Source organism: Oryctolagus cuniculus, chromosome 18 (genome assembly GCF_051225735.1).
Source record: "Oryctolagus cuniculus isolate XC-2025 breed Fujian yellow rabbit chromosome 18, ASM5122573v1, whole genome shotgun sequence".
Taxonomy (NCBI): domain Eukaryota; kingdom Metazoa; phylum Chordata; class Mammalia; order Lagomorpha; family Leporidae; genus Oryctolagus; species Oryctolagus cuniculus.
In genome coordinates this window covers 3,027,750-3,055,640 of record NC_142884.1, presented here as the reverse complement: position 1 = coordinate 3,055,640, position 27,891 = coordinate 3,027,750, and the positions used below count along the sequence as shown (strand labels likewise).

General features: G+C 56.1%; 1 protein-coding gene across 1 annotated transcript; it reads left to right on the top strand.

Annotated features, from left to right (window-relative positions):
- The first annotated feature begins 21 nt into the window (after positions 1–21).
- On the top strand, positions 22–27,891 carry NLRP8 (NLR family pyrin domain containing 8). Its single transcript, XM_089320019.1, has 11 exons — positions 22–150; positions 4,772–5,178; positions 9,669–9,731; positions 11,525–13,127; positions 14,447–14,617; positions 15,127–15,294; positions 16,097–16,249; positions 17,889–18,059; positions 23,883–24,053; positions 26,027–26,197; positions 27,648–27,891. The coding sequence occupies exons 2-11, from the start codon at positions 4,824–4,826 to the stop codon at positions 27,745–27,747; spliced, it is 3,126 nt and encodes a 1,041-aa protein (XP_089176145.1). The 5' UTR covers positions 22–150; positions 4,772–4,823; the 3' UTR covers positions 27,748–27,891.

Here is a 27,891-nt window from a genome sequence, read left to right as displayed (position 1 = left end):
TGCCCCGGCCAATAGGAAGCCAGGATGTCAGCTGCCGGATGCCCCAAAGCCTATAAGAGCTTCGGCAAGGAACGGGCTCAGTGCTTTTTTCTTTCAGCTTTGAGAGACAGTTTTGACAGGAAGGAGCCAGGAAGCCTAATTCCTTCTGGGGTGAGTGAGTTTTTTTCCTTATTATTATGTTTTCCCTCTGTTTACCTACTATTTTCCGTGTTGACCCATTTTCTTAATGGCCGCAAAGACAGATCCACTGGTTCACCAAACCCAAACAGACCTGTACTGAAAATGCCAAGACCAGCGATTCCGCTCTGAAAGTGACCGGCCCTCCTGGATGAAAGTCCTTGCCGGCCTCTGTCTCTCAAGGGGGGGCGCTCTACATTCGCAGATTCTCTTCCAGCTCTGAGACTTTTGCTAGCCAAGAGAGAGGCAGAGCCGGAAGAGATCCCCAGACCCACCGGGAGATGGAGTCGGGCCTCCTCGTATTCGGAGACGACGGCGAAATAGCCGAGGATGCCAAGGAGAACTGGGCGGCACCAGCCCAGGAGGAAGTGGGAGTTCACAAGCCCCGCTGCACCCTGTGGCCCCGCCAGGGAGTTTGGGCAGCGCTCGGGGCGCCTCTTGCTGGTTTCTGAAGACTGGTTCACTGGCAGCTTTGGCTGGGTTTTCTTTTTTCTAAGTTTCATTTATTTATTTGGAAGGCAGAGTGACAGAGACAGAAGTCTTCCATCTGCTGATTCACTCCCCACATGGCAGCGGCAGCCAGGGCGCTGCAGGCTACAGCCAAGAGCCGGGAACTGCACCCAGGACTGGCAGGGACCCAAGCCCTTGGGCCATCTTCTGCCGCTTCCCAGGCACCTTAGCAGGAGTCTGCATTGGAAGTGGAGCAGCTGGGACTCGAACCGGCACTCTCATTTGAGATGCCAGCATCTCGTGTGGTGTTTTAACCCGCTGCACCACAAGGCCAGCCCCTGGGTGAGTTTTCCCAACCCAGCGAAATCTCAGTTTTCTCTTTTGCACAGTGGAGTAGAAAGGATCAGGTGACAGGAATCTTGTGGAAATTTAAAGTGAGTCTGAGTGGTTAAGATTCTACCACTGAGCCAGACGGAGAGTAAGCTCAAATGATTTTTTTTAAAGATTTATTTATTAATTTGAAAGTCAGAGTTACACAGAGAGAGAAGCGGCGATGGTTCACTCCCCAGATGGCCACAACAGCCAGAGCTACGCCAATCCGAAGCCAAGACCAGGAATTTCTTCCAGGTCTCCCACGTGGGTGCAGGGTCCCAAGGACTTGGGCCATCTTCTGCTTTCCCAGGCCACAGCAGAGAGCTGGATCGGAAGTGGAGCAGCCGGGTCTCAAACCAGCGCCCATATGGGATGCTGGCGCTTCAGGCCAGGGCATTAACCCGCTGTGCCATAGCGCTGGCCCCCTTGAATGTTTATCCATTAGGATAGCTAGTATTTTTTTTAAGTTACAAGTGTTGGCAAGAACGTGGAGGACGTGGAATGGCAGTGTGTCGCTGACAGGAAATGGGGTAGGGAATGCAGGGTAGCAGTTCTGCACAGAGTTAAGCATACACTGCCCGTGCAGGAGGGCAGGTCCAGCCCAGGGATATACACAGTGGGACTGCAAGCCGGGACTCGAACGCTGTACACCATTGCTCACAATAGCCAAAGAGTGGAAAGAATCCACATACCCATGGAGAGCTAAGTGAGAAATCTGGTACACACAGAATGCAGTACAACTCCCTCTTCAGAAGGGCTGCGGTACAGATCCGTGGTGGAGCACGGGGAACCTTGAAACCTCACACTGGGTGACGCAAGGCAGACACGAAAGGACAAATATTGCATGCGCCCGTCTGCTATGAGGCACCTAGAACAATCCAAACCAGAGACAGCGGTCAGCATAAGCCACCACCTGCGACACCGGCATCCCACGTGGGTGCTGGTTCAAGTCCCGGCTGCTCCTCTTCCTATGCAGCCCCCTGCTAATGATCTCGGGACAGAAGACGGCCCCTGCTGCCCACGTGGGACACCTGGAAGAAGCTCCTGGCTTTGGCCTGGCCCAACCCCAGTTGTTGTTGCCATTTGAGAAGTGAAGCAGCGGATCAACGGTCTCTGTCTCTCCTTCTCTCTGTAACTCTGCCTTTCAAATAAGTACATCTTTAAAAAAAAATCAGAAAGTAGAACAGAGATTACCAGGGAGTGGGGGGCGAAAGATGTGGAGAGCAAGGAGATGCCGTTTAAAGGGTTCAGAGTTTCTGTGCAGAATGATGGAAGGGCCCTGGAGATGCATCGTGCTGACAGTCGCACAAAGCAAGTGACCTTAGCGCCAATGAGCTGCTTAAAAACGATTAAAATGGCGTTTTATCTTATACAGAGCATCATTTTAAAACAAATAATTTGAAATAACGCATCACGTTGCATTGCTTTACTGTGTTTATTTGTAAATTAAGATAAATTTTAAATAGTTTCTTGAATGTGCGCCATGTGAAAATACACACCGTGGGACCGCGATGAGAAAGTCCGCAGACGTGAGTTACAGGGAGCGCCTCACTGAGAAGTCAAAGCTGTCTGCGTGCCGGCTGTCTCCCAGCAGCCAGGTCCTCGGCCACAGCACCATCTCCTGCAATGCCTCCGCCCCCTTCTCCCCTCTCAGTCTCCTCCTGCTCAGCCCCCAGAGAGCCTCAGCCTGCGTCACACGAGGGCCCTGAGTCCTGCTTGAGTCTCCTCCAAGCTCTCGCTCCGCTGACCTTCTCCGTGCAAGGGGCGGCTGCCAGGACGTCCCCTCTCCGATTCCATGCTGCCGCGCTGGCTTCTCCACCCTCCACCTCCTCCGCTGCTCGCCAGGAGACCTCCACACGCTGGTGTGCCCAGATCCAGCTTTGGACACCTTCCCTCTTCTTCCTGAACCCACACTTCGGTGGCCTTGCTTCCTCTCTGTGATTTAATCCCAAAGAAAGCACTAAGGCCCTGTCTCCAGTCCAGGCTTCTCTCTTGAATTCCAGCTCCCTGCTTGGCATCTCCGTTTCATAAGGAATAGGCTGCTTTAAATGTCCACAACTCAGGCCGGTGCCGTGGCTCACTAGGCTAATCCTCCGCCTTGCGGTGCCGGCACACCGGGTTCTAGTCCCGGATGGGGCACCGGATTCTGTCCTGGTTGCCCCTCTTCCAGGCTAGCTCTCTGCTGTGGCCCGGGAGTGCAGTGGAGGATGGCCCAGGTGCTTGGGCCCTGCACCTGCATGGGAGACCAGGAGAAGCACCTGGCTCCTGGCTCCTGTCATCGGATCAGCATGGTGCACCGGCCGCAGCGCACTGGCCCCGGCGGCCATTGGAGGGTGAACCAACGGCAAAAGGAAGACCTTTCTCTCTGTCTCTCTCTCTCTCACTGTCCACTCTGCCTGTCAAAAAAAAAAAAATGTCCACAACTCAGCTCTTGAAGCCCATGGTTTGGTCTTCCACATTTCCAGTAATGGCAGCAGCAGCCTTCTGCTAGCCCAGGCTGATAAATCCTTGCACACATGGTGGCCACTCCCTCTCTCTTACACCTTACACCTGAGGAAATCATCGGCAAGCCCTCGTGGCTCTGACTGCGTTTATAGAAAATAGCTAGGATGTGTAAGTCCGTAGGAACAGAAGGCAAGTTGGTGATGGCCAGAGGTTAGGGGTGGAGAGTGGAGGCTTAGTGGGCGTGCACTATCGTATGGGATGTGTGCTTAATGACAGGGACTTGTTCCCGGAAACACATTGTTAGTCACTGTGCCAGCATCACAGGCGGCACTTCCGCGGACTAAGGCGGCTACAGCGCCACCTGCTGAGACAATCTCAGGAGACCACCACAAAGACAACGTCCCCTGCTGGCCAAGTGTCACCCTGTGGCACACGCCTGTAGATGGAATTGCCGGCTGTATACAACATCGTGAATGACCAAGCAGCACTGGATTGTACAGTTTCAAATGGCCCACTTCATGTCACGTGAGTTTTGCCTCAATACCAACATCTCATTGACTTGCTCTTCGATGGCCCGTTCTCAACACTTCCACCGTTACCACCCATCTGGGTCACCACCCCGGGCTTCCTGTCAGGCTTCCTGCTTCCACCTCATTCTCGGATCAGGAGCCGAAAAGGCTGTGCAGAGGACAATTCCGTGTGGGTCTTCTCAAGGCCGCCAGTGGCTCCTGCCTCAGAGGAGAGCAAAGCTACCAAAAGCGTCCTCACTGCTCTCGGCTTCCCCATCCTCTGGCTCCCACACCGGCTCCCTTCCTGCTTCTCAGACATCTCCAGGCACACTCTGACCTCCGTGCCTCGATGAGTGCCCCTCCGTCTCATGGGACTCTTCCGTCTGACATCCACAGGGCCCGCCCACGGCCTCCTCACCTGCTGCCGGCCTTGGCTCAGGTGTCCCTGTTTCCGTGGACACTTTATCAGCCTTTCGCGAAGGGCAGCATCCTTTCTCTTGCTTCCAGTTCCCTTTCTTGGCTTTCTTTTCTCCGCCGTGTGTGTCCCCTTTGGGGTGCCCTGAAATGCCGGCTCCCCAAGGGCAAGGATGTCCTGTGTTCTTTGCTAAAGTAGACAGCGTGACACCTACTCAACATCGAAACGTTTGAGTGAGGGAACAGGCAGCGACTGTTCTATGACCTGGATGGGTTTCGCCAAACAGAGTAATGTAATCCTATATTATAAAGTGTAATGTACTAACACCTGCGGGGTGATGCACTGGGAGGCGATTAGGTTGTGACGGTGGGTTTGTTCTCTTTCTCGTGTCGCGTCTCCGCAGGTCTCGGGTCTCTCTGATCGGCTGTCTTTGTGCTGCCTGGCCTGGAGCGAGGATGAGCGACGCGATCCCGGGGCCCAGCGCGCTCTCCTCTTCGGTCGTGTACGCCTCCTTTCTCCCCTTCTGGATCACCTCGTGCTGCTCCGCGTCGCCGTACGAGAAAGGGCTCATGCTCTACCTGCTGTACCTGAGCAAGGAGGAGCTGCGGCAGTTCAAGCAGCTTCTGGTGAGGCAGTTCAGCATCTCCGCCCAGCCCGCCGGGGAGCAGCTGGAGACGGCCAGCTGGGCGGAGCTGGCTCACTTCCTCACCCAGTACTTCCCTGGCCGGCAAGCCTGGGATGTGACCCACAACCTCTTCGCCAAGATGAACCAGCAGAACATGTGCTTTCTCGTCCAGAAGGAGCTGAATGGTGAGTGGCGGTCCAGCGTACAACATGGGGGTGGCCTTGGGCTCCAGAATCCAGTGCAGCGACCCCATGGTGTCCAAGGGCATTGGTGTCAGGACCCCCGCCACGGCTCGCGTCCCTGGTGGAAGACGGTGTGGTGTGTGCACAGCGTCCACACACATCTTACCACCGATTCCTCATCATCTCCGCATTACTTACAGTAGCTGGGTCTGTGAGACGCTGTATAGATAACCGATAGGCTACACTGTTGAGGGGAAGAGATCTCCGCGTTTTCAGTATCCGTGTGTTCTTCCAATGGTGTCAACCCGCAGCTGGGAATCCACTGGAAGCAGGGAGGGAGGGGCACTGACTACACCGGCTGCTCTGTGCCTTATCGGCCACCGGAACAAGAAAGCAAACGGAGGACGGTGCCGCGGCTCACTAGGCTAATCCTCTGCCTTGCGGCGCCGGCACACCGGGTTCTAGTCCCGGTCGGGTTGCCGGATTCTGTCCCAGTTGCCCCTCTTCCAGGCCAGCTCTCTGCTGTGGCCAGGGAGGGCAGTGGAGGATGGCCCAAGTGCTTGGGCCCTGCACCCCATGGGAGACCAGGAGAAGCACCTGGCTCCTGCCATCGAATCAGCGCGGTGTGCCGGCTGCGGTGGCCATTGGAGGGTGAACCAATGGCAAAGGAAGACCTTTCTCTCTGTCTCTCTCTTTCACTGTCCACTCCGCCTGTCAAAAAAAAAAAAAAAAAAGCAAACGGTGGGTGATGGACCCACAGTCTGCCATCCTGACGTACTTTTCAAAGCTGATGGGGACTGGGTACTGCTTCCAGGAGATGAGCTTTACATAACACCGTGGAAAAGGAGGAAGAGCAGTGATGGGGAGCAGCTACGGTGAAAACTCCCACAGAACACAGCTGCTGCAGTCACGATGACAGAAATGAAGTGGTTCGGGCGAGAGGATGACATTCTACGAAGGGCCACTTCATAACAGCAGAGGATCAGCCCCACAGGGGGAGACGGCAGCTTTAACCCCCCCTGCCGGGGACACCCCCACATACAGAGCGTCCCCAACCTGGGGTGTTCAGCGTAAGGGTCCCCACTCGACAGTGGCACAACAGCAAGTGAAGTGCCCACTCAGAGCTGCAAGCGTTGAATGTCCATCGTTTCCCAGACCACATATACGTGCAACCGAACTCTCGAATCTGGGCGTTGGCCACAACTCCAGTCAGTTACATAGTCACAAGGGGGAACCAGCAGTGCTCTCCAGCGCCGTGTTGCTAAGCTGTGATGTTTGCCAGGAAGATAGTACCCAGTGCACATGTTGTAGGCTGTGGTGTGTGCTGAGTCAGCTGTACCCAGTGCACATGTTGTTCAGCTATGGTGTGTGCTGAGTCAGCTGTCCCAGTGCACATGTTGTAGGCTGTGGTGTGTGCTGAGTCAGCTGTCCCAGTGCACATGTTGTAGGCTGTGGTGTATGCTGAGTCAGCTGTCCCAGTGCACATGTTGTAGGCTGTGGTGTGTGCTGAGTCAGCTGTCCCAGTGCACATGTTGTAGGCTGTGGTGGTGCTGAGTCAGCTGTGCAGTGCACATGTTGTAGGCTGTGGTGTATGCTGAGTCAGCTGTCCCAGTGCACATGTTGCTAGGCTGTGGTGTGTGCTGAGTCAGCTGTCCCAGTGCACATGTTGTAGGCTGTGGTGTGTGCTGAGTCAGCTGTCCCAGTGCACATGTTGTAGGCTGTGGTGTGTGCTGAGTCAGCTGTCCCAGTGCACATGTTGTAGGCTGTGGTGTGTGCTCAGTCAGCTGTCCCAGTGCACATGTAGTTCAGCTGTGGTGTGTGCTGAGTCAGCTGTACAGTGCACATGTTGTAGGCTGTGGTGGTGCTGAATCAGCTGTCCCAGTACACATGTTGTAGGCTGTGGTGTGTGCTGAGTCAGCTGTACCCAGTGCACGTGTTGTAGGCTGTGGTGTGTGCTGAGTCAGCTGTCCCAGTGCACATGTTGTAGGCTGTGGTGTGTGCTGAGTCAGCTGTCCCAGTGCACATGTTGTAGGCTGTGGTGTGTGCTGAGTCAGCTGTCCCAGTGCACATGTTGTAGGCTGTGGTGTGTGCTGAGTCAGCTGTCCCAGTGCACATGTTGTTCAGCTGTGGTGTGTGCTGAGTCAGCTGTACCCAGTGCACGTGTTGCTAGGCTGTGGTGGTGCTGAATCAGCTGTCCCAGTGCACATGTTGTAGGCTGTGGTGTGTGCTGAGTCAGCTGTCCCAGTGCACATGTTGTAGGCTGTGGTGTATGCTGAGTCAGCTGTCCCAGTGCACATGTTGTAGGCTGTGGTGTGTGCTGAGTCAGCTGTCCCAGTGCACATGTTGCTAGGCTGTGGTGTGTGCTGAGTCAGCTGTCCCAGTGCACATGTTGTAGGCTGTGGTGTGTGCTGAGTCAGCTGTCCCAGTGCACATGTTGTAGGCTGTGGTGTGTGCTGAGTCAGCTGTCCCAGTGCACATGTTGTAGGCTGTGGTGTGTGCTGAGTCAGCTGTCCCAGTGCACATGTTGCTAGGCTGTGGTGTGTGCTGAGTCAGCTGTCCCAGTGCACATGTTGTAGGCTGTGGTGTGTGCTGAGTCAGCTGTCCCAGTGCACATGTTGTAGGCTGTGGTGTGTGCTGAGTCAGCTGTCCCAGTGCACATGTTGCTAGGCTGTGGTGTGTGCTGAGTCAGCTGTCCCAGTGCACATGTTGTAGGCTGTGGTGTGTGCTGAGTCAGCTGTCCCAGTGCACATGTTGTAGGCTGTGGTGTGTGCTGAGTCAGCTGTCCCAGTGCACATGTTGTAGGCTGTGGTGTGTGCTGAGTCAGCTGTACCCAGTGTATTTTTTTGACAGGCAGAGTGGACAGTGAGAGAGAGAGAGATGGAGAGAAAGGTCTTCCTTTGCCGTTGGTTCACCCTCTAATGTCCGCCACGCTGGCGCGCTGCGGCCAGCGCACCCCCAGTGCATTTTTGATGCATGATATTTTTAGTTGATGGTGGATTACTGGGACATAACTGCACGGAGAGCCATGGAGCACCCAGACATAAAGCCAAACCTGACTGTTGAAAAGCAAAGGGGACAAGTGCACTAACATGGATTGAGGTGGCATCACCCCTCCACTAATAGCTGACGTTGCACGAAGTCAAGGTTCGTACCAACAAGAAGGAATAAGATGCAAACTCTACAGTCTTTACCAGCAAAAACTGGGCATAAGTGATGGCGAGGAGGGACGCTCTCCGTACGGTGGCCCAGGAAGTCCTCCTGAGGGCACGGACCCTGAGGCTGGGCTAACAAACGGGGAAAGAGCTGCAAGAAGGAGATTGGCTGGATGAGGCAGGAAAGGCTCACGGAGTCTCGCGTCTCAGAGGTGGGGGATCGGCAGGTGTTCAGGAGTGGAAATGCTAGCGCTGTCTGGGACCTGAGGGGACGGAGGACAGAGCAGTGTGGGCGTGGGGGGTGGGCAGCCGGCCCTCAGAATTCATGCGCTCCTCTCCCGTGAATTTGCCTGCTTGCTAAATGCGTCTGTAACCTCCCCAGGCACAACCTCAGGCTTTCAAGGCCAAGCCTCGACCTGCGCAGAGCCTCACAAGCTTAGGAACCTTGGGCTGAGCGCCACGCGTGCTCCAGGGAGGCCAAAGCAGGCCGTGTTCTGCCTTCGGCTTTGCATTCTCACCCCGAAAGCAAATAGCCTCTGCGTGATCTGGTTAGTGCCACTTTCGCGCCTTTGATTGGTGGCTTTGCCGTGTAAGACGGTGCCAAACGGGGCGGTGCAGCACCACCCACTCTTCCCAAGGGCAGAGAGGCTGTGCCGTGCATCGTGGGGAAATCCTAGTTACAGACTTCGATGCAGCTGGCCCTGAGTTCAACATTAGTAAGTCAACAGCAGGTATTGGCTAGTGCATCTCTAAGCAAAAACACACATAGAATAAGGTTATTATTCATTAATCAGTGGACTAATCACATATTATCATATATATATACTGTATTATTAATTATACTAATATATTACATTAATTTTATTATAATTAAAATAATTATATTATATATAATATAATGCATGGTATATATTATATATGTGATAAGTATATAATATTATAAATAATATATAATAATATAATTGCAATTATATTATTATAATTAAAACGTGAGTGAGTGTGTGCTTAGAGTTGGACCCCATCCCCAAGATAACTTGTCATTTCTATGCAAATACCCTAAAACTTGGGGAACAGCCCCAGATACTCCTCGTCCCCGTGCTTGGATAAGGGACTCTTAACCTGTATATACTGGCCCCTCAGTGCTCGGCTGGGCGCAGGGTCACAAAGCAGAGCACTTTCCCGTTTCCTAAAGTCGCGTGAAGGAGACCCAGGAGATGTCTGTCTCCCTGAACAGAGGGGCCGCTGGCAGAGTGAGACTCACAGGTCCCTGGCCGCCACGTGGCTCCCCTGTGACATAAATCCGTCAGCCCCGTGGACAGTCCCCTTCCTTGTCTGTTCCAGCCTTGCTGCCTACATTGGTATCGAATGAAGAAGTGCTACTGAAGTTGGAGAAAGAAGAAGTGGGTATGTGACCGTGGCCGTCTGGTGGAAAACGGGCGTGGGTCGGGGTGGGAAGCTCCTCTGGCCGATCCAGGCGGACTGTGGGTTGGCACGTCCAGTGCTTCTGCTGGTCAGAAGTTGGACAGAAGCATGCAGGGCTCAGACCGCTTCCCTGAGGCACGGCACCTCCTCCTGTCACCTGCTCTCTGCCGTGAACTGGGAGCCTTGTGCGGGATCAGTGTCTCCCTCACGTGGTGGCAGCTTTGCCACCGGCTGCGTGAAGCATCTGTAGTGTCTGTAGGCAACACCGGCAGAAAGAGAGGGATTATTGTCCAGGATTTCCAACAAAAACCACAGCTGAATGGGGCCATGTGCTCCTTAGTGAATGGAACATTCTGGTTGGCTAAGACAAGTACAGTAGTCCCTTGGTGTCCGTAGGGAAACGGTCTGACCACCCAAATCCTCAGATGTCCCAGTGCCTATGTAAGGTGGTGCCGTGCTTACCTAGAACCTACGCACTTCTTTCCAGACGTTTTCAATCATCCTTAGAGCACGTGAAATAGTGAATACAACGTGCACGCCATAGTAACAGTTACAGTGTGCTGTTTGGGGAATGATGGGAAGAAAATGCTATCCATTTTCAGTATCAGTGTAATCTTTTCTTCAAGTATGTTCAGTCCTCTGTTGATGGAATCCGTGGGTACAGGACCCAGAGGCACAGTCCAGTTTAACGGACTGAGGGTGGGATGGGACAGTTGTCCAAAGAAAAACTGGAACGCTGTTGCCAGAATAGGAATGATTGGCAAGGGAATGTGGAAATTGAATCCACTCCTCCTTCCCTCATGCTCCAGGGTCCTCAGATTGGGATTCCAGAGAGAGCCCAAATTACGTAGGTGTGAAACATCGTGCAAGGAAACGAGGCGGGAGGGAGCGAAGGGTCCAGGCCATTTCAGTGTGCCTGTGGGTGGTCAGCTCGCGCCATCAGAGCCCCACTGTAGATCCCGAGAGCCTGGTGATTCGAACAGGGCCGTGCGTCACGTGGTGAACTCGGCTCTGATTCTAGAGGTGTGAGGCTGAGAGGTCTGTGACTCGCTGGAGGTCCAGAGGTGCTAATAAGCAGATCACGGACTTCCCGAAGGCTTCCCTCTGCCCGGAGACCAGGGACACAGTGGGAACCAGGCTGCGGGTGATCCTGGTGCAGCTCGCAGCTGAGGAGGCGGGAGAGGGAGAGAGGGAGAGAGAGAGAGAGTCACAGATTAGGACAGAGGTTTACGACATCCTCGTAGCTGCCTACCTGAAGAATTCCACCCTGTACGCTAACGAAGCCCGATGTTACGTACGGGCGGAGTGTGGCCATCTCCCGGGCCATGCTTGTTCTCTCGCCTTGTTAGAGGTGGGGCTCATTCAGTGACAGTGTTTGACCGTGAGGCATGAGTGGGCGGTTCTGTCTGTGCTGATGAAAGCAGACGGGAGCCAATAGCACGTCCCCTCTCCCCAGTATTTCTGACACCATTGCCACTAGCACAGCTAAAGCCAACTGCAGCAGCCTATGGACAAAGGACCGAGAGAGCCCGGTGCCCTTGGCCCTGAGACTGCTGAGTCATTGCTTCCACTCCCACAGCTTTGCACACAGACCCCACGTGCTGCGGGGGTCAACAAGCAAGTCTCGCTTTGCGTAAGCCACTTGGGGCTGGGTTCTCTGTGAGCTCTGGCTCGTAGCAGGAAGAGCACGAGGTCTCTGCCACTCTCCCTTGCTCTGCTTCTTCCCGTGAATAACTGATGCCGTGCCCTGTGTCTCTCCCGCCTCGCCGGTCTAGATCAACTACGAGAGTATAAGCTGTGTGTGTTGCGGAAGTTTTTCCCCGAATGGGACCGTATTGCTTGGCCTGGGAACCGCGTGGACTTCTTTTACCAAGAAGTGCACAAGCACAAGACGTTCTTACCCTGTCTGTTCCTACCCAGAAAACCCCAGGGGAGACCAGCCAAGACGATCATCATAGACGGCGCTCCTGGCGTTGGGAAGACAACCCTGGCCAGAAAGCTGATGGTGGCGTGGGCGAGGAATCAGTTCTACGTCCACAAGGGCTGGTTCGTGTTCTACTTCCAGTGCCAAGAGGTGACTGGCGTCGGGGAGCAGAGCTGCTCGGAGCTGATTGCGCGCCAGTGGCCAGGGTGCCAGGCTCTCGTGTCGAAGATTTTGTCCAAGCCGGACCAGCTTCTGCTCCTCTTCGACGGCTTCGAGAAACTCACCCGGCCCCTCTTCGTGAGACAGCGCGAGCTGAGCGCCGACTGGAGCCGCAAGCTGCCCGGGGCCGTTCTCCTGAGCAGCTTGCTGAACAAGACGATGCTGCCCGAGGCCAGCGTGCTTCTGACCATGCGAATGAACTCGTGGTGGGTGGTGAGGCCCCTGCTGAAGAGCCCCTTTTTTGTCACCCTCCGAGGGTTTACCATGATGGAGAAAATCCGGTACCTGCGGACGTATTTCGGGAACACGGAGGAGGGCGAGCGCGCGGTGGACTTTGCCAGGAGGAACACCATCCTCTTCTCCCTGTGCCGGGTCCCCGCGCTGTGCTGGATGGTCGGCTCCTGTCTGAGACAGCAAATGCAGGCCGGAGTGGACCTGGCCGAGGCTTGTCCCAACGCCACCGCCGTGGTCGCCCTGTACGTCTCCAGCTTGTTCCCTTTCAGGGCGGAGCCCCTGCCCGGCAGGACTCACCTGGAGCACCTGGAGGGGCTGTGCCACCTGGCTGCCCTGGGCATGTGGAGCATGAAGTGGGTGTTCGGTAAGGAGGATCTGGAGGAAGCCAAGGTGGATGAGCTGGACGTCTCCAGTTTTCTCGGCGCGGACATCCTCCAGGAAGTGGAAGGCGAAGAGCCCCGGTACACCTTTGCCTTCGCCGTTTTCCAGGAGTTTCTCGCGGCTCTGTTCCACGTCCTCTATTTCCCAGGGCGGCCCACGCCCTTCCACTTGCTGGGCCACGGAGACATCCAGTACCTGATCGCAAGTCCCGGCGGCAGCAGAAGCCACCTGGCTCACATGGGGATGTTCTTGTTTGGCCTTTTCAACGTCTCGTGCGCCGCCATGGTGAGGCGGGTGTTCCACTGCGAGCTGTCCTGGGGAAACAAGAGGAAGGTGTTGCAGACCGTGTCCTTGCTGCTTGAAGGTGACCTGCCTGCTCTGTGCTGTGGGGTCCCGCAGCTGTTCTACTGCCTGACGGAGGTCCGGGAGGAGGACTACGTCAGCCAGGCCCTCTCGGGCTACCGTAAAGCCGTTTTGAAGATGCAAAGCAATAAAGATGTTCAGCTCTCCGCGTTCTGCCTTAAGCGCTGTCGACGCTTGCAGGAGGTGGAGCTGACGCTCATGGTGAATTTCTCACAGGTGTGGTGGCCGGGCCCTGGGGACTCGCTCCACGCGGCTGAGTAAGTACCGTGTTCCTCGGGCTTGCCCGAGGTCTCTGGGCCAGCTGGGCTCCCTCCCAGGTAGCTGATAAGCCTTCAGGTGTCCCATGTATCTTGCTGCTGAAGTTTGCACGCAGCCCAGGCTTGACCTCTGCAGGGCCACTTAGCTGTGGGATTTTTAGGGAGGGAATTTTTGGGGGGAGATTCACAACAATTTGAAAAAAAAAATGCACCCACTGTGATAGGTGTGTTGTGGGTGTGGGTGCATAACATTTTTGGGTATAAGTAACCTACTATGAAACATACACAGGGCCGGCGCCGTGGCTCTCTTGGTTAATCCTCCATCTGCAGCGCCGGCATCCCATATGGGCACCGGATTCTGTCCCGGTTGCTCCTCTTCCAGGCCAGCTCTCTGCTGTGGCCCGGGAAGGCAGTGGAGGATGGCCCAAGTGCTTGGGCCCTGCACCTGCATGGGAGACCAGGAGAAGCACCTGGCTCCTGGCTTCAGATCAGTGCAGCGCCAGCCATAGCGGCCATTTGGGGGGTGAACCAACAGAAGAAGACCTTTCTCTATGTCTCTCTCTCACTGTCTAACTCTGCCTGTCAAATTAAAAAAAAAAACATACACAAATCTGTTAAGTTGAGGTGCATCGAAATTTGCACAACACCCCCCGCCCTGCCCCTGCAGACCGAGCGTGGTCCCACCCACAGCCAGGAGCAGCAGACAGGCCACGGCCCTCCCATCCTGCACTCACTTCATCTTCCCCTATATGGGGTGTTTTTCCTCTCTCTATACTTGAGTGAGGATTGGGCTGTAAGATACAATGCCGCGGCGCCGTGGCTCACTAGGCTAATCCTTCGCCTTGCGGCGCCGGCACACCGGGTTCTAGTCCCGGTTGGGGTGCCAGATTCTGTCCCGGTTGCCCCTCTTCCAGGCCAGCTCTCTGCTGTGGCCCGGGAGTGCAGTGGAGGATGGCCCAAGTGCTTGGGCCCTGCACCCCATGGGAGACCAGGAGAAGCACCTGCTCCTGCCATCGGATCAGTGTGGTGTGCCGGCTGCGGCGGCCATTGGAGGGTGAACCAACGGCAAAGGAAGACCTTTCTCTCTGTCTCTCTCTTTCACTGTCCACTCTGCCTGTCAAAAATAATAAAAAAAAAAAGATACAATGCCATCCCTGGCCCTCATGGATATGCAGGCTGCTTCCTGAGAGCGTGCCCCCCCGCCCCGGCCGGGGGAATGGGAACCTGGCACCGAGGGAGGCGGGGAGGGCTCTGAGCCGTAACCGGGGTGGGGAGCCCCTGAATTTGCAGCACCGTTTCCTGTTTGCCCCCGCGCGCAGGATACAGGAGAGTGACATGCAGTACCAGTGGTGGCAAGACATCTGCTCCGTGCTCACCACCAACGAGGGCCTCGCGGTGCTGACCCTGACCAAGAGCATCTTGGAGGCCCCGCTAGTGAAGGTGCTGGCGGCTGCGCTGAGGCACCCGCAGTGCAAACTCCAGAAGCTCTCGTGAGTGCGGGGCCTCCCGCGAAGCCCTTCTCGCCCCTTCTCTGCTCAGGCTCCAGGAAGCACCCATGCTCGGTGTCGTATTTCCAAGGGTGGCATCAAGTCTCTGTCTTTGCTGGATTACTGGACGTAGCTCTGGGGTGCTGTGTGATGATCGGGTCAGGGCAACTGGTATACCCATCATCTCGGGGACATCCTCTCTGCTGGCTGCTGTGGGATGGCCACTAGATGGCTGACGGAGTCCCCCACCCTGTGCTGCCAAACGCTGGCACCCACTCCCCCAGCTGACTCTGTGTTTGTCCCTAGTCACCACACCCTCTCCATTTCCCCCTCCCCGTCTCCACACACCCCCTGCTAGCATCTTAGCCACCAGGTCAACGCCCGGCCCCAAGCCCTTGCCTAACTGTCGGCTACCCCGAGAGGCCTTGCGTGACCTAAGCGGCCCAGTGATGGCCATAGGATGTCGGGACTGTGGGCGCCCCGGGGGCCTGAGATGCTGCTTCCTGCTCCAGGTTGAGACACTTGGGCCCCAGCGTGCTGCACGAGGACTTGTTCTGCGTGTTGGTGGAAAACCGTCATCTGAGTTGCTTGGAAATACAGTACACGGAAGTGGGCACGGAGGCCATGAGGGACCTGTGTGCAGCCCTGAGACACCCCCAGTGTGCTCTGCAGTGCCTGAGGTGAGGCTGCGTTCAGGGGACCCTGGCCCTGGGCAGGGGGTGGCTGGAGGCTCTGTCTGCCCGTCTTGCGTCCTTCCATCTGTCTGCTGTTGGTTTCACCCACGTCCACAGGACAGCTTTATAAAGTTCCCGGTGCACCCGGTACTGGGGAACCTGGGTCCCCACTATGAACTCATCCTGGTTTGCAAGAGCCAGTTGTTCAACATTCAGGAATTTCGTGAGCCCATTGTGAAAACGGCACCTGCTAGACATTAGCTAACACAGAGATAGGCACTGGCTAGCAGGTAAGCCACCCAGTGATGTAGGTTCAAGTCCCAGCTCCACTCCTGCGTCTAGCTGTCCACTAATGCTCATCCCGGGAGACAACAAGTGATGGTTCAAGTGGCCGAGCCTCAGCCCCCGTGTGGGAGACCCAGCATGGGTTCCAGACTTTGGGCTTCAGCCTGGCCTAGCCCTGCTGCTGCAGGCCTTTGGGGAGTAGCCCAGCAGATGAGAGATGTCTCTACCTTGTCTGTTGGTCTGTCTGTCTCACTCTCTCTGTGTCTGTGCTTCTCAATTAAAGGGCTTTGTAAATATAACACTCCCGTCCCACGCGGTGGCGGCCCCAAGCGTTTACCGTTATCCATGGATAACGTGGGATGCTGGCCTCCATGCAGGTTTACGGGCTGGGGAAGTTGGAGATAGCCTGCAGGGTCAGCCTCCTGTTCTGAAGCAAGGACGTGAGGCAGCCAAGGGGCTGGGTGGCCAGCCAGCTGCCCTTTTCCCTGGGGGCTGGGCTCAGCCTTGGCCGTGGCTTCTGCAGGCTGGAATACTGCATGGCCACCCCTGAAGATTGGATTGACCTTGCCAAGGGTCTACAAAATGACATCCACCTGGGGACTTTGCTGCTGAAAAGAAACCCCCTGGAGTCGTTCATGGCGAATTATGTGTCAGCGAGTCGACTGGAACGGCTGTCGTAAGTCTCGCTCTTGTTCCTCTTTGGAGTAGACTCGGTGCTTCTGGGAAAAGAGCAGTCATGGGGGAAGGCATATATATTGAAGCAAATGTAAGCGTTATGCTGCCCTGATCATATAAATCAGTCCCTAAGAGTCCAGCCAAGAGAGAGGAAAAAATCCACATGAGGGTATATGTGTGCACCTAATGTCCTAGAATATGTGATTACCATGAGCCCCGAGTATCCACTGTCCAGTTTGCTAAGTACACTTCATCGGTACTGTCTGCTCTCCCCCAACTTGTGCAGACGGCCCAGCCCTACCTCCGTGGTGGCCATCTTGAATTAGGTTGGGCAGATGCCTAGTTAGGCAGCCATCTTGAATTAGGTTGGGCAGACGCCTAGTTAGGCAGCCATCTTGAATTAGGTTGGGCAGACTCCTAGTAAGGCAGCCATCTTGAATTAGGTTGGGCAGACTCCTAGTTAGGCAGCCATCTTGAATTAGGTTGGGCAGACTCCTAGTTAGGCAGCCATCTTGAATTAGGTTGGGCAGACTCCTAGTTAGGCAGCCATCTTGAATTAGGTTGGGCAGACTCCTAGTTAGGCAGCCATCTTGAATTAGGTTGGGCAGACTCCTAGTTAGGCAGCCATCTTGAATTAGGTTGGGCAGACTCCTAGTTAGGCAGCCATCTTGAATTAGGTTGGGCAGACGCCTAGTTAGGCAGCCATCTTGAATTAGGTTGGGCAGACTCCTAGTTAGGCAGCCATCTTGAATTAGGTTGGGCAGACTCCTAGTTAGGCAGCCATCTTGAATTAGGTTGGGCAGACTCCTAGTTTACTTGTGCTACAGCACGTTCGTCCTTCAACAGGGCACCATATGGTTCACATGGCTTTCAATGTGACATAAATGGCAGCCACTGCTCCACGCTCATTTTCTGATCAGCACTTTAGGACCCATCAGCGTGCAGCTGCTCCTGCAGCCATTACTGCCCAGTGATGTTTCTGTGACCACGCATGTTCGTTATCCGTCCTATGTGCACGTGAGGTCTGGGCTGCCTCCTGTGGCCAGCTACATGTGCACACATGCATGTGCACACGTGTGCATGCATGCTACAGTGAGCAGCCTAAGGGAAGAATTGCTGGGATGTGCTTCCTGGCGGATTTCCAGGCTGTACCAATTCCAGTCCCATCAGCAGTGGGTAGAAAGTTCCGGAAGCTCCAGATTCTCACTCAGCTCATTACTGTCAGGCGTCTTGGTGTTCTTGCGATTATGTTGAACAAAAACAGTGGGTTCTTGTTTTGACAGTTCATGTCTCCTCAGTGACTAAGGGCCACTTTCTTGTTCTCTTACATTTGCCTGGTCATATAGTGCACTCAGCTTTCTGTTTTCCTAACGCCTTAACACATGTAACCTCCTGGGTTATCTGTGTCGGCTAGTGCACTGTGGTCACCGATGGCCTCTCTGTCTTCCCTTTTACTCTCTTTGTGCCACTCTCTCTCTAACCCACAATTCCTTCAACTGCCATCCTCCAAGCAAAGCCGCTACCCTTTCTTTAGGAGGCGCCAGCAGAGGTGTGGGGAGGCTTGTGCCTTCAGAGGGAGTGCTCGCCCCCGGTCCAAGACCAGGAATGAGGGAGTTACTGTCCGTGTGTTCCTCCCACAGGCTGGAGACTTGTAACCTCACAGGGCTTGCCTGCGAACGTCTCGCCTCCTCTCTCCAGCAAAGCAAGATGCTGTCACACCTGAGCTTGGCAGATAACCCCTTGGGGGATGAAGGGGTGAAGCCTATCTGGAAGGCCCTAGAACAACTAGCGTGTCCTCTGCAGAGGCTGGTGTAAGTCCCCAAGGGTTTTCTCTTGCAACTCTGTGTGGCATTGTTCTGATGCTGAGAGCAGAGAGGAGACGCCGTTACCACTTCCGTTTCAGAGGCAAATTTGCTAGTGGCAGGGTTCTCAAACTGTGCCGTGGCACCCAGCAGTGAACTCGCAGGACCTACGGGACACGTTGAGTTTGAGGGATGTTGACATCCATCTTCACTCACTGGGGATAGTCCGACGTCAGATCGCGCTACATTCCCTCTGATGGCATCATTTCTCTGCAAAGCTGGGCTTGCAGGAGTTATGGTCTTGGGAGTATCACAGAATTTAATGGAAAACAAGGAGTACCTGAAAAATTACCAAGCCGCTAAAGGCGTGTGAACCGAGAGAGCTTGGGGACCTCCGCCGTCAGGTATGTCCCCATCTCTGGGTCAGCCTCAGGCCCCTGAGACCAGATGACTCCTCGTGAGCTCACACCCGGCTTTAAGAGGTCACTGCCAACTCCACGGCATGGGCCAGAAAACGGGGACTCCTCAGAAAGCTCAGGGAACAGGTACTGAGGAAAAGTCTGTAAATTGCAAACCAAAGTCTGGCAGCAGTGGGAACTTACCTTTCAACTCCATTTTTCTACAAACTTGTGAAGTTCCCTGGTAAATACTAACTGAGAACCTCTCGTGTTTCTCTTACCCGGTCGTGAATTCTAAATGACTCCCCTTAGGTGGCAGAGTGCTTTTGTCTATCTCACACCCAACTGCCTTGAGCAGCAGAGACGTTTGCTGGGTCAAGGACCCAGAGGGGCAGAGACGGAGCAGCCTTCGCGGCTGGTCCCCGAGGCCGCCATGGCTCTTTTTCCCGAGCGAGTCTCACCTCCAGCTAAGTCTTACAACAGGGTGGCCTGAGCCGTTGCTGGAGCTCCGTGTAAGATTGCAAGATTCGGAGGGGGAGGAGGAGACTTGGGAAGCTCCCTAGGGAGTACAGCAGACATGTCCCAGGGGGTTCTGCAGATTTCCCCTCTGTCCTCACTGACAAAGGCGGTACTGCCCTGGATGAACAAGTTGCTAAGAAGATGGGGTACACTTAGGGCATCCAGAGGAACCGCCGTAGCTGGGGTGCCATCAGCTTCCTTAGGGCACGTGGGCCATGTAGGGAAATAGCATTTCCTGAGCAAAACTGGGAGGAGAGGGAGAACGCATGCAGCTGATGGCGGCTTTGTTCCATTCTTGTATTTCATTTCAAGGTGGAAAACCAGAGACACGTGCACGACCTGTGAAATGCAGGCGTGTTGGTCGTCTGTACGATGCGCCCTGAAGCACCGGTGGCACTGCTCTGAAAGCCATGTCCAAGTCAGGTCCACACACAGGGGATGACCGGTTGCCAGGGCTTCAGAGCAGGCTTGGAGGTGAGCGTGGAGCAAGGCCACCGTCAGGGCTGTAGGTGACCGTCCAGGGGAAGTGTCTCAGGGTCTACCTGAAGCTTTATGGCGAGCCGTCATCAGAGAGCAGGATCCTGATTCTAGAACCACCGCTCCCTGTGTTGGGAAGAAAACTGGACACCCTACAAAAGGAGCAGAGAAAGAGGCAGGGTGGTGCGACACTGGACAGCAGCCTACAGTGTGTGGGATGCTTGTGGTGGGGGCGGTCTGGCCTCTTCAGGGGACATCACGGTGACTGAATCTCACAGCTTGTACGTGAGCGTGACAGAGGATGTCAGTTGCATAGACGGTCCCAACCCAGCTCTCAGCCAGGTGTGTGACTGCCTGGGACAGAGCCAGATGCAGGTAGCTCAGGCGTGAGAGGGGGCTGGGTGCACAGGAGGAGCTCCTTCACAGGCTTAGCAGAAGTTGGAGGAACTGGCTGGCGCCGCGGCTCACTAGGCTAATCCTCCACCTGCGGCGCAAGTACTCCGGGTTCTAGTCCCGGTTGGGGCGCCAGTTCTGTCCTGGTTGCCCCTCTTCCAGTCCAGCTCTCTGCTGTGGCCCGGGAAGGCAGTGGAGGATGGCCCAGGTGCTTGGGCCCCTGCACTGCATGGGAGACCAGGAGGAGGCACCTGACTCCTGGCTTCGGATCGGCACAGCACCGGCCATGACGGCCATTTTGGGGGGTGAACCAATGGAAGGAAGACCTTTCCCTCTGTCTCTCTCTCACTGTCTAACTCTGCCTGTCCAAAAAAAAAGAAGAAGAAGTTGGAGGAACTGTATCCAGCAGGAAGAAAGGGACGCGACAGCTCCCAGGCCCCTTGCAGGGCAGGATCTCCCAGCTACAGCGTTCACGGGGGGCGAGCCTGTGACAGTCCCTCGGAACTCAGGGTTCAGGCTGCATTCCTGTGCCCCGTTCCTCAGGGATGTCACCTCTGAGGGGCGAGTCCATGTCACACCTGTGTCCCCTGACTAGTGGCAACCCGGGAAAGGGAGTCTTCCTCTCCTTTGTCATCAGGGGAGAGAGGTGAGCGGCTGTCCCCACACAAGACAAGGCTCCACAGAAGTATGAGGAGATGGGTGCTGGCAGGCAGACGCCCTGACTCTGAGAACCTGCTGCTGTCTCAGGAGAGTTCTGATCTGCTGCTGGCCAAGCTCGCACTCTGTTCTCCTCATTCTCCCCACGGCATCACGGGTGCTTAACCCCTGCTCCATAAAAACCGCTCAGTTACAAGGTGCTGTGTTTCTCTAACCCAGTGCTTTAAAGTTCCTTCCAGGGGAAACCACACGTTGGCTTTTTCCTGCTTAAATTCAGAGATTGTGTGTGTCTGTTGTGCATCAAGCCCTGCCTATCGTGTGCGATGACTGTAGAACCAGATAGCAGCCTCCCTCTCCCACGTCTCTGAGTAGCTTCAGATAACTGGTCTACCGGGACATCCCGGGACCCACAATACCTAACTTTCTTCTTTGGTTTTTGTCTCACATTAAAATATGAGCATCAGAGGCAGAGGCCTTGCCAGAAGGAATCCCCAGCGCCAGGTTCAGTGCCTGAAGCCTGAAGCAAGGCGCGTGAAGTGGCATAAAAGACCCCCTACACCACTGATGCATCTAGCTCCCCAAAAAGAGGCAGAAGACGGCACCCTGCTTTGGCAAACAGTCTCGGGGCTCCCAGTAGTGGAAGCAGAGACTGCTTGAGCCCCAGGCCCGCTTTTAGGACTGTACATGAGAGGATCGAAAGCCCACACGCACACGGAGCCCTGTGTACAGATGATCACGGCGCATTGTTCACGATAGGCGAGCGACGTGCAGGGCGCCCTCTCCAAACGGGGACGTTGCCCCACCCTGCCAGGGAAAGAAGTGCTAGCCCGTGCCATGGCGAGGGTGACTCAGGAGAAACTGTGCTGAACGGAGGGAGACAGCCGAGCACGGAGGGATGAGTCCCTTTGTAGGATGTGTCCAAGTCCACAGGGAGGGCGGGCAGTGGGTGACTGAGCAGAGAAGGCGTGGAGAGGGAGCAGGTGCGGAGTGGAGTCTACGGGTGGAGGAAAATGTTCCAACACTGGTTGTTGTCATGATCGCACAACTCTATGAGACCAGTGGAGTGCATACTGTACATGGTGACTACCTCTTGAGAAAGCTGATTTACACACACACACACACACACACAAAAGGAAATATAATGTAATGGTGTTGTGGTTGAGTTTTTTTTGTTTGTTTGTTTGTTTTTTTTTTTTTGACAGGCAGAGTGGACAGTGAGAGAGAGAGAAAGAAAGGTCTTCCTTTGCCGTTGGTTCACCCTCCAATGGCCGCTGTGGCCGGTGCGCTGCAGCCAGCGCACCGCACTGATCCAATGGCAGGAGCCAGGAGCCAGGTGCTTCTCCTGGTCTCCCATGGGGTGCAGGGCCCAAGCACCTGGGCCATCCTCCACTGCACTCCCGGGCCACAGCAGAGAGCTGGCCTGGAAGAGGGGCAACCGGGACTAGAACCCGGTGTGCCGGCGCCGCTAGGCGGAGGATTAGCCTAGTGAGCCGTGGCGCCGGCACATGGTGGTTGATTTTAATTTTGTGTTGGTGTCACATCTAAGGGGGACAGTGTGACAATGCAATGCGTGGATTCAATGTGTGGCGATCAAATCCAGTTTGTCAGCATTTTCATCTCCTTAAATGTTTTGCTTTGTTTTTTGATGAACAATACTCGTGTGTATTTCTGGGGAAGGTGTGACCTTCTGACGGGTGCACACCTGTGCTGTGGTCACATCCTGGGGATAGTGTGACCTTCCAACGGGTGCACACCCTGTGCTCTGGTCACATCCTGGGGACAGTGTGACCTTCCGACGGGTGCACACCCTGTGCTGTGGTCACATCCTGGGGACAGTGTGACCTTCCGACGGGTGCACACCCTGTGCTGTGGTCACATCCTGGGACAGTGACCTTCTGATGGGTGCACACCCTGTGCTGTGGTCACATCCTGGGGATAGTGTGACCTTCCGACGGGTGCTCACCCTGTGCTGTGGTCACATCCTGGGACAGTGACCTTCTGATGGGTGCACACCCTGTGCTGTGGTCACATCCTGGGGCAGTGACCTTCCGACGGGTGCACACCCTGTGCTGTGGTCACATCCTGGGACAGTGACCTTCCGACGGGTGCACACCCTGTGCTGTGGTCACATCCTGGGGACAGTGACCTTCCGATGGGTGCACACCCTGTGCTGTGGTCACATCCTGGGACAGTGTGACCTTCCGATGGGTGTACACCCTGTGCTGTGGTCACATCCTGGGGCAGTGTGACCTTCTGACAGGTGCTCACCCTGTGCTGTGGTCACATCCTGGGGACAGTGTGACCTTCTGACAGGTGCTCACCCTGTGCTGTGGTCACATCCTGGGACAGTGTGACCTTCCGACGGGTGCACACCCTGTGCTGTGGTCACATCCTGGGACAGTGTGACCTTCCGACGGGTGCACACCCTGTGCTGTGGTCACATCCTGGGACAGTGTGACCTTCCGACGGGTGCACACCCTGTGCTGTGGTCACATCCTGGGACAGTGTGACCTTCCGACAGGTGCTTGCCCTGTGCTGTGGTCACATCCTGGGGACAGTGACCTTCCGACGGGTGCACACCCTGTGCTGTGGTCACATCCTGGGACAGTGACCTTCCGACGGGTGCACACCCTGTGCTGTGGTCACATCCTGGGGACAGTGACCTTCCGATGGGTGCACACCCTGTGCTGTGGTCACATCCTGGGACAGTGTGACCTTCCGATGGGTGTACACCCTGTGCTGTGGTCACATCCTGGGGCAGTGTGACCTTCTGACAGGTGCTCACCCTGTGCTGTGGTCACATCCTGGGGACAGTGTGACCTTCTGACAGGTGCTCACCCTGTGCTGTGGTCACATCCTGGGACAGTGTGACCTTCCGACGGGTGCACACCCTGTGCTGTGGTCACATCCTGGGGAGGAGTGACCTTCTGACAGGTGCTCACCCTGTGCTGTGGTCACATCCTGGGGACAGTGTGACCTTCCGATGGGTGCACACCCTGTGCTGTGGTCACATCCTGGGACAGTGTGACCTTCCGACGGGTGCACACCCTGTGCTGTGGTCACATCCTGGGACAGTGTGACCTTCCGACGGGTGCACACCCTGTGCTGTGGTCACATCCTGGGACAGTGTGACCTTCCGACAGGTGCTTGCCCTGTGCTGTGGTCACATCCTGGGGAGGAGTGACCTTCCGACGGGTGCACACCCTGTGCTGTGGGTACATCAGGACCACCCATCCATGCTTTCCTTCCCTCCCCCTCCCCTATGTGCCTAGAGTCTTGAAGCTGCTCTCTTTCCACCTGGCCGCCGCCTGGCCGTGGAGCGCTGGGCACCTCTCCCTCCATCCGCCTGGACCGGGCGCCCATGACCCTGGCCTGTGTTTCTCTGCAGGCTGAGAAAATGCGCTCTGACCTCTGCCTGCTGCCAGGACGTGGCCTCTGTCCTCTGTCAAAGTCAAACCCTGAGGAGTCTGGACCTCAGCTTCAACAGCCTGATGGACAAGGGGGTCACCCTGCTCTGCGAGGCCCTGAAGAACCCTGACTGCAGCTTGCAGGTCCTGGAGTAAGTGCCCCGGGCCCTGCCCCAGAGCAGCGCAGCCGTCCACAGAGCTCCCTCCGGACGGGGGAGGGCAGAGTGCGCTGGCATCCAGCTCCATGACCTGAGGCTGGAGGGCCCACCCCAGACCTGTGCAATCGCAAACTCGGAGTGTGGGACCCAGCAATCCATCTGTGCTTAGCCGTTGTCCCCAAATGCCCACAATGGCCAGAGCTGGGCTGATCCAAAGCCAGGAGCCAGGAGCTTCTTCCAGGTCTCCCACATGGGTGCAGGGGCCCAAGGACTTGGGCCATCTTCTACTGCTTTCCCAGGGCACAGCACAGAGCTGGGTTGGAAGTGGAGCAGCCAGGGCTCGAACCGATGCCCATACGGGATGCCGGCACTGCAGGCAGTGGCTCTACCTGCTATGCCACAGCACCAGCCCTGATAAACTTATCTTTAAATTCCATTCCCACCAGCTTATTGAAGTCCCCTCATGTCCCCTGCGCACGTCTCCCATACACTTCCAGCTCTCCCTGGATCATCTGCAAGTCCTAACGTGACGTGAATACTGCAGAAATCGGTGTTGTCCTTTATTCTGTAGGGAGCAAGGGCAAGGGGGAAAGACTGTCGGGGTTCAGCACAGATGAGTTTAATGTTTCAGACCCGGGGTTGGTGAATCCATAAACGCACGACCTGGGGGTGGGCAGAGGGTGTAGCCTGGCTCCTTAGAGAGCTCGTGCTCCATGTCCCAGGATGGGGTCCAGGGCTGGGCCCTTCCCTCTTACACACGGGCGATGAATCTGTGGCACACGGTGTTCTCGTGTGCTGTGAGTCTGTTTCTCCCGGTCTGCCGTGAGTGCTGTGTGGCAGCACACAGTGACTAACTCACGAGGGACCAGAACACTTCGCACAGTGGCGTGACGAAGCCACAGTACTGGAGTGACCGGCGGCTCTGGGTCTGCATGTCCACGTCCACGGCAAATTGCTGCATCTACTGAACACGTTACGGTCGTGTCTTGTCATTAATTGCTGAGCAGTGTGCTGTCACTGTTTGCATGGCATTTACCGTCATGGTGTTAGCGGCCATCTGCAGGACAGCAAGTGCACGGGAGAGTGGGCACAGCGTGGCATTTCCTATACGGGGCTTGACCACACGCAGATTTTGGAGCCAAGCCCCACAGTCTCTGGGGGACAGCTGCGTTTACCTGGTCCCCAATTCCCTCTGTGCCCAGGCAGCTGTGAGTTCTGGGGAGCCCAGGATGGTGTCCGTCTTGCTAACGCACTGCTGTGCCCACAATACCCAGTGCCAGGCACAGAGATGGACGAGTAAAGATTTTGTTCAATGAGCAAAGAAAAGTAGTTACAGTCCATTTTTTGAAAGATACATCGGGCTCAGGGCTTCTCAGAGTAAGGGATTCCACAGCCTATTCTTTCATTTTTAAATACTTACTTTATTTATTTATTTATTTTTTATTTATTTATTTTTTTTTGACAGGCAGAGTGGACAGTGAGAGAGAGAAAGGTCTTCCTTTGCCGTTGGTTCACCCTCCAATGGCCGCTGTGGCCGGCGCACTGCGGCCAGCGCACCGCACTGATCCGATGGCAGGAGCCAGGTGCTTCTCCTGGTCTCCCATGGGGTGCAGGGCCCAAGCACCTGGGCCATCCTCCACTGCACTCCCTGGCCACAGCAGAGAGCTGGCCTGGAAGGGGGGCAACCGGGACAGAATCCGGCGCCCCGACCGGGACTAGAACCCGGTGTGCCGGCGCCGCAAGGCAGAGGATTAGCCTAGTGAGCCGCGGCGCCAGCTAAATACTTACTTTATTTATTTGAAAGGCAGAGTGATGGAGAGAAGGAGGTCTTCCATCCACCGGTTCACAAATGGCTGCAAGAGCTGGGGCTGGGTTAGGGTGAAGCCAGGAGCCTGGAACCCTGTGCGGGTCCGGCCACGTAGGTGCCAGGGCTCGTGGACTTAGCCGCGTCTCTTTCTGGCCCACAGGCTGGAGCAGTGCCTGTTCACCTCGGTCTGCTGCTCGGCCATGTCCTCCATGCTGCTCAGCAACCCCAGCCTGCGGTACCTGGACTTGAGCAAGAACAGCATCGGCCTCCTGGGCATGCTCACCCTGGTCGGGGCCTTCCCGAGCCAACGGCAGAGGGACAAGGTCCTCCTGTGAGTCTCTGCTCGGGCCGCCCAGGGAAAGCTCCGGGACAGGGAGACGTGCCACGTTCCCACCTCGCTGCCACGCTCCCACCTCGCTGCCTGGGGTCTGCGGTCACGGTTCAAACCCCGGCTCCGGGATGGGGAGACATGCCACGTTCCCACCTCGCTGCCTGGGGTCTGCAGTCACGGTTCAAACCCCAGCTCCGGGACGGGGAGACGTGCCACGTTCCCACCTCACTGCCTGGGGTCTGCGGCCATGGTTCAAACCCCAGCTCCGGGACAGGGAGACGTGCCACGTTCCCACCTCGCTGCCTGGGGTCTGCGGTCACGGTTCAAACCCCGGCTCCGGGACAGGGAGACGCCATCACGCTCCCACCTCGCTGCCTGGCGTTTGCGGTCACGGTTCAAACCCTGGCTCCGGGACAGGGAGACGCTGCCACGTTCCCACCTCGCTGCCTGGGGTCTGCGGTCACGGTTCAAACCCCGGCTCCTGCTTTGATCTGACAGAGACGGGGACTGGGTTCTGCTGTCTGGCCTTTGCTTCCTTCTCCTCCTGCCTGCTCTGTCTTGGGCACCTGCATCTACACTTGATCCTAGCCAAAAGGCCGAGAAGCGACAGGCACCCACGTCTGTTCTTCCGTCTCACCAGCCGTCTCTTTGCCACCCTAAGCCTCTGTTTCCCTGTCTGTTACGCCAGCTCGGCGTCTTCTCATGGAGGTTCCACTGGGACGGGGGAATCGGACACTGAGTACGAGGCACTCTGACGCTGTTGCGTCCCCGCAGTGGTGGATTTGGGGGGAAGGTTGGAGCCACGCGTGGTGTGTTCTCTGTCTATTGCGGTGTGACAGGCAGCCCGGTGACAAGCATCTGTTTCCTGTGCAGAATCTCCTGCTGGTGGCGGGTTCATGTGGGCGTGGTTTCACGGGAAGGGTCTGGCTGTGAGTCCTCAGTTAAGTGGTTGGGGGAGGAGCTGTTGGACCTGCGTCTGTGCCCACTCACCTGGCTGCAGACAGGAGGCTTCCGGTGCTGTGAATGGACATGTGGCATCCCCCCAAAACAGTGACAGGAGAGGGACAGACAGGCCAATGGACGCGGGCACACACACACGCACACACACACGCACACATTCATTCTTTAGCCTAGAAACTGACACCCCGCCCCGTGCCTTGTTCTATTGACGGCACAGACCAGGCCTGGTCCAGTGAGAGAGGGGCCATACGAGGGTGTGGCTGGCAGGAGGAAGGGCTGGGGGGGGCACGTCTACCATGTGGCTGGACCAGGGCACTTTGAAGCCATGTCTGAGCCCCCTTTGGTCTCCATCTACTCCGTGGGGCCACGGTGGTCTCCTGGGTGGTCAGCTTCTGTTCTGGGGGGGTGGGGGTGGGGTCTGCACGCTTGCCCAGGGCTGCCACAGAAGCCTGAATGTGAGAGAACAAAACCCTCTTGGTGTCGTTCCCAGGGAGAGAAAAGCAAAAGGGGATGTGGAGATGCTGGCGCGGCTGAGCGGCCCCACGGTGAAGAGCAACTACCTGAAGATAGTGCAGGACTGGAACTCCTAGTGCCGCTGGGGGCCGTGGACTGGCCGCCAGCCGGGCAATGGCTCCCTGCTCTCTGGGCCACGCGGGGTCCAGAGCGGCGGGGTTTGTGCTGGGAACGGTGCCCTCGGGTTGTGCATGCTGTGGGTTTAGATATAGTGGAGCACC